General features: G+C 39.0%; 1 protein-coding gene across 1 annotated transcript in view; it reads right to left on the bottom strand.

Moving 5' to 3' along the window:
• The window catches only part of LOC105557652, a 47,621-nt gene that overhangs the window by 35,245 nt on the left and 5,292 nt on the right, over positions 1-7,084 (bottom strand). The window contains exon 2 of the mRNA XM_012004953.1: positions 4,701-4,798. Coding sequence (XP_011860343.1) covers positions 4,701-4,798 — 98 coding nt within the window. The remainder of the gene's footprint in view (positions 1-4,700; positions 4,799-7,084) is intronic.

Raw genomic sequence — 7,084 nt, 5'->3', positions numbered from 1 at the left:
CACACACGCACACACACACAGCCCCGTGCCCTTCTTTAATAACAATAAAACTTAATAAGAAAATTAAAAACATTTTTCAGTTTACTTTTTCTTTTACTAACAAGGGAACGGTCGGAAGTGTCCCTCACCAATTTCAATGAGCTTGGGATATGTTGTAGAGCATAAAAAAGTATTACACCCGTATTTTTTAAATCGGTTTTACTCGACTTTTAGGGGGTGAAACAGCCCCTCGAAAATAACGGATTTTTTCATTTTTTACGAATATCTTCGAAAATATAAGTTTTATGGAAAAATGTTTTAGACAAAAGTTTTATTGTTTTTTATAGTCTTCACAATGGCGTAATCACATTTTTTAACAATGTCAAATTTTTTAATTTACCCCCACCCCACCATTTTTAAAAAATTAAAAAAATTTTTTCAATGCAGAAATTTAAGAGCATCAAATGACAATTATATCCATGTATATTTTTATTATGATACGACAATTTGATTTTTGGGAAAATCAGATTGTCGTATCATAGTATGAGGTATAGGGGGCTTTACCCCTTCCCCCTTGCTGGAATATCCATGCTATGTATCAGGAGATCTGGGAGAAGATGTGGGTAATGGGATAGGTGTAGGATAGATCTCACTTCGCGCGAAAAGTTGCAAACCCAATTGGAACCGTACAACGCGTGGACTTAGTTTTGTCCCGAAAGCAGAGGTCGGTGTAGAAAGGATCTCGAAACGATGCGTATGTATCCGGGGTCCCAGTTTCGGAAAATATAATCTAACTAACAACAATAATAACAATAATAACACAGGTGTATTCTATTCATTAAACATTTTTTGTCAACAACTTTTTAACAAACCGACCAACGGCTGAAACTTCTTGAAGGTTACTCAGGGTCATAACCTTGAAATATATGTCAAGGTCATCGAAATTGAAGGGTGGTCCGTAAATCTAAATAATTACCATTTTATCATACATTCTACTAGTAAAATGTATACTAAATATAATTACTAGTGAGATGTGTGGTAAAATTTCAAAAAAACTCTTATACGATTCTTCAAAATGCCAGTGTCCCACGATTACATGATTTCATTTAAAATTAAGAGGAAATATTATTCCTTATGAATATTACTGAAATCCTAGAAAGTAAAATTGAAGTGGATTTAACTGGAGTTTTTAATTTCAGTACACATTGAACTTAATCCCATTCTTAGTAAGAACGACAGTCGCGATCACCGCGCTGACGATTCTCTCGTTGAGAACGAGAGTAAGGGATATTTGGGACTTATTTACTTAAACGACAAATATTTTACCGTACATGACGAACTAAAGCGTTGACACTTTGCTGTCAGGACACATAACTACGTTTTACAATGTTGTCATTTATATTTATCAATGTATAGAATTCCCTTTATAAAGATTTCTTCGGAAAAGTTTACTTTAAAATATAAAAATTACAATGATATTTTAAAAGAGTCTGTATTTGTACGCGACGCTGAATTTACATGCTACAGGCCAAAGCGTTAGTACATTAAAAAAGCCTCGAAAGTATTAAGAAAAATACTTGTTTGTCATGCAGAGAGGACGCGGCCCCTTTCCGTTTCGATTAGATTTCAAACAAAGTTTCACGGTTCTATTATAATTTCCTCGGTTCCTGCTGTGCCTAAAAAGGTTCAAGTGAACCTTTTAATCCCTAACATTTAAAATTTATTTTTTCAAAAACCCATTTTGTGAAAAGACACGCTTAGGATATGTTGATGTAAAAGTCAAATTTACGTATGAAATGTCAGAGTGCAAAATGTATGTAAAATTGAATATTCCTCGGAATTACGCGAAATTTATACGAGAAAGACCAGTTTATTATATATCGACAAAGGTATCACGAGAAATAACAGATAATATATTCTTCTGGCCAATATCTCCGCTGATACAAATAAAAGCACCCGTGCAATACGAATACTCAACTTTCTTTCTCGAAAGTTTTGTTCACAAGAGTATACTTTTCCACGAGATATTTGTATTACAGATCGTAATAAGTATAGGTATATACAGGGTGTCCCATTTTAACTTGGACAGTAAAATATCTCGAAAACTGAGCCCAGCAGACAAAAATGTTTCAGACAAAAGTTGTTTGGTTTCGAGGGGGCCATAAGATAGTACCATGGGTTTGACATTGAAGAATTATTTGAAGGTCACATAAAGGTCACACCAATTTTTTTAAATGGCATCCCCTATTTTTTATTACATGTTCTTGCAGCTGACCTCGAGAGCTTTACAAAGTATTTTTTTATTAAGAACTTTTTGAGTTATTAAGGTTTGAAAGTTCCAATATTTTGACATAAATTACAAAATATCTTGTAAAATATTCATTTTTTTATCATCTTACCTTAATACTTTTTTGAACAGAATAATGAGACAAATCAACCGGTGTAAAGAAAACACAATTGTTAAAAAAATTATTTTATTACTTGTTACAAAATTGTTTTCTTTCGCACCGCGTTGTATCTCGCGCGTCGCTCCACCTCCCGCTCATCAATCGACAAATTAGATCTATAATTAATTAGATCTATAAATTAATTACTCGATAACTATTGCGAATTTTGCAACGCGGCACATGATTTTTTTCCCAGTTTAACCCAATCTACCACTATTTTACAATTGGCGATATTTTTATCAGACACCCTGTATATATATAATATATACCTATATATTCAGTGACGATCCGCGGAGATCACAAAGAAAAGTTCAAAGATTGCGAACGTCAATATAAGGGAATTTTTCAATCTTAACGATATACTTTGGAAGAAGAATTTATTAGGATATAAATACAAGATGTCCCAAAATTCGCGAATCGAAAGACCATAGTAAGAAAGTTGTCGAAAAAAGAAATTTAAAAGGTAAGGGATTAAAAGGTTCAATTGAACCTTTCCCAGGTAGAACATAAAACTCATAATGACATCATTATGACATCACTTAAAAGTCATTTTGGAAAAATCATAATGATCTCATTTGATACATTTTTGGCTATGTTTTGGTGAGTTATTTAAGATATCATAGTGGCTTTAATATGACCTCCAAAAAGAAGAATATTATCTCAAATTGATTGATACACGAAATTTATTTGCATTATACATATTATATTATTAGCGAGTATACATTTTATTATTATAAATAACTAATAACAAACATTATTGCACACAAAATGTAGTACTTTAAGAGATCATGTGTTAATAATGTAAAAATTAAAATAAAATATTTATTTTTAATGGGAAAGCAACTTTAAAAAACTGCGCGTGCATAACAGAAAATGATTTAAAAAAAATAGAAGTAGTTCAAAATAGAAATTCTGACAATCATATTAGAATAATATAAGTACATCATGTTAATATGAAAATTAACAAATTTTCCTCTAATTATCTCTTTTAACTCTCTTTTAACTATAACGTAAAAGTATCAATGTTTGAATATGTACTTAAAATCTATGATTCTTTGTTTTTAAGTTGCTTTCCCATTAAAAATAAATACCTATTTTGTTTTAATTTTTACATTATTAACACATGATCTCTTAAAGTACTACATTTTGTGTGCAATAATGTTTATTATTAGTTATTTTTAATAATAATGTCCTCTTTAAATCATTTTTCAATCATTTTTGTTTGGGTAACTTTTAAGTGATGAATTAAATCATGATGACGTCATTATGACGTCATTATGAGTTTTATGTTCTACCTGGGTTTCATCTAAAAAATATTGCTCGGAACGAATGGCAAATACTTTTTAACTTATTTTTTCGACAACTTTTTTGCTGTAGTATTTTAATTCGCGTATTTCGGGATATTCAGTATGTACATTGGATCGATACCGAAACCTTTTACGTTCAACGAGAAAATATTCCGATGTACCTTTTCAGAACAGTAAGAAATTTTTACAATATATTGCTTACAATTTCCTTAGTATTGCTTACAATATCCTTTTCGCATATTATATAAATAAATGTACATACTTATGTATATAAGCGCGTTATCGGTTATTTTATAAAATTCTTTACTTCCAATCATTTAGTTTAAAAACGGTTAATTATTTGAAAACGATTTACTACCTCCACATTTTTGTTTCGTCGATAAGAAAATTTAAAAAAATTCCATAAAGAATTTAGTTAGTAAAATTTAATACAATATTTAACAGAGATACGTTGTGTGTTGAATCCATCACGCCTTTGTTTACCTTTCTGTTAATTATTGGAAAAACTAAATTTTGAATTAGCGGATAGAGAAATGCACGGTAGAAGAATCATCAGAATCAAATTCTGCGAGCACCACTTAAAAAAAATATATCGATGTTGGAAAATGTACTTTAGAAGAACGTAACGAAATATCGAAAGAGAAGCCAACTATGCGTTGCCTTTTATTTTAATTTTTCTCTTGTTCCTCCATTTTCACGTTTTTCAGCGCACGCGTATGCACCATCCACGGTATGACAAATTGATTTCTCTTTCATCAGAACGAGTATTTTATCTTGTTCGCTTTCACGTGGTATTTGAGGACATTTCTCCGTTCGACGAGCCATAAACATTTTCGCGTAAACTCTGGTCGAAAACAAAATTTTTCTGACCTCATTGTTACAAACAAGATAAGGAGATCGCGCGCGTTTGCCTAAGGAACAAAAACGAGCGCGTCGTCACGCATTGTTTTGAAGAAAAGTAACTTACTTGTATATACGGTTGAGGCTGTTGTGAGGACGGTGGAGGTGGAGGAAGAGGACCACCAGTTACCGCTGCATCTTGCTGCGGGGACGTGCGTGGTGGCTCTGAAAATGACAGTATCCTATTTACACGTTACGCCAAATCGCGTCGCGTAACTCGTCACTGTGACATTTTACATGTGATACTTTGCACTTATTAGGAAAAACAATGCTGATAAGCTTTGCAAGTTAATTTTTGTGCGCTGCTTAGATCTGATTAAAGAGAACGCTATTGCAGGAGCGAGTGAGAAAAGTGAGATTAATAAAAATTTTTCAGAAAGCTAGTTCCCCTCACGGCTGAATATTTACTCTTTACGAGTTTACTACTTCGACATTCCAAAAGTTAAACTGCAAAAGTAATCTCGGAAAATCCGTTGCTACACGTTCTTATTAACTACGTATGAAGTAATAAAAAAATGCATGAGTAGTATCTCTTGGATTTTTTTATTGTGTATTTTGTAAAACCGCAAGCCGTACGTTTCAAGTTAAAATGCTTTAATTTTACACTAATTTTAAGGTAACCCACAAACTAAATTAAAATTCAATATTCTTAAGAGGATCCTTCAGCCATCTTTTAACAGATATAGTCAAATATCATTTTTACGCTTTTAAATCTATTTATTGGCTTTTATGCACAAAATAATACCAGGATAAGTTGCGAACCGCATAGCAGAACATTTTTATTTTTAAAATACTCAGTTCAGAAGTTTAATAAAAAAGATATTGGTATTTGAAAGTTTCAATTCGTAGTTCTAACTAAATTTGAAATTGGCTTTATAAAATTGCAAAATTCGTCAACACAATTAGAGTACGCATAAAGACAAAATCAAGGACAGTCAACTTTATATAAAGAAACGAAGAGCAATTAAAAATGTCATTTTACAAATGATTGTGGTTAGGTTAGGTTCCTCCCCGTGTGGGCCACCTTGTCGTGGTGGGGGAGCTTAAGGCGGGCACTCCGGAGTCCATCCGCGCCCACTCCTTACGTCTCCGCTGGAGGAGACAACGCAGTGGGCGAATATCGAGGGGGAGAGGCGCGTATGGGAGCGGTGCCCACCGACCGTCCCCAGCCCGAAAACGGAGGAGGCGCGGATACTCCTCCGTGACCGTCGGGAGGACATCCGTCGGGGTGCGTACGTCGAGGTAGACGCGCCGTACCCCGGCGACGATAATATCGACGACTGGGAGGATGACGACGACCTCATGGACGTCAATCCTCCCAGGTCGGAGGAGGGGAAGGTCGAAAGACCGGACACCCCCTCCTCCATGACGAAGGTGGACCGGGGATGCGGATCGGTGTTCCTGGTGGGCTCGAGCGAGGACGAGTGCTCCGATGCGCAGTCGTAGCCGAGCCGCTCGCCCTCAGGATTGCCGAGGGGCCGCGTCCGGCGCCGGGTTTCGGATCCCTGGCCCGAGTGTAGGGAGGGCCTCCTGGACGCGAAGAGGCCCTCGACATTCGGTGCTCCGTTCTTGGAGCACTGTCTGTCGCGGAACCAGCTGGGGAGCTGCTTGGGGCGCGTGCGCTCACGGCGGTCCCCGGCGTGTTGGAGGGGAGTGCTCTCAGCCCCGAGGACCGGGAGATCTTCACGGGGCTGGGAGCGGACGTTCCCGTGCTTCCTTCGCCCCCACCGGCCCAGTGATGCCAGTTGAGGCTACCAGCCACATCGCGACAGCGGTGGTGGGGATGGTACGTCTGCGCGCGCACGCACGCACACAGGCAACACGCTGCATATACTTGTGCGCTCGACGCGTATATGCGGCGTGTTGCCTGTGTGCGTGCGTGCGCGCGCGGACGTGCCATCCCCACTCTATCCCCACCACCGCTGTCGCGATGTGGCTGGTAGCTTCAACTGGCATCACTGCACCGGCCCGAAGGCGTGGTCGCCCTGAGACCACGGGGGCCTAGAGGAGGAAGAAGAAGGAGAGACGCCACCGGGTGGAAGAGGAGGCGCGGCGACTCGGCCTCTCCCCGCCAATTTCGATGGCGGAGGAGAGACGTGCCCGGTCCGATCGCATGGGCTGGGCGACGGGGCGAGTCGAGGACCTTGTGCGTGATAGCGCAAATATGTTGGTCCTCGAACTCGCCGTGAGGGGGTTGGAGCAGTCGATGTTGGTCGGAGACCTCGTCGACTGCTCCAAAAACCTTAAAGGGGACGTGGTTCGTCGCTTTCGCCGGGGCCAATCAGTCCCTGAGGGCGGCGATCACCCATTGGGCTGCCTGCGTTGCCGCGCCGAGGGGCAGGTGGCCCGCGAGTGTGTGGCCCAGCCGAGGTGTCCGGTGTGCCTTGCCGCCGGCGCCCGGCGGGCCATAGGATAGGGGAACCCAATTGCCCGGCCCCGCCGCGCAGGGGG

The sequence above is a fragment of the Vollenhovia emeryi genome, unplaced genomic scaffold (assembly GCF_000949405.1).
Source record: "Vollenhovia emeryi isolate VEMERY1.0 unplaced genomic scaffold, V.emery_V1.0 DF939436.1, whole genome shotgun sequence".
Classification (NCBI taxonomy): Eukaryota; Metazoa; Arthropoda; class Insecta; order Hymenoptera; family Formicidae; genus Vollenhovia; species Vollenhovia emeryi.
Note: the sequence above shows the minus strand (reverse complement) of the source record. Positions and strands in the feature narration are given on the sequence as shown.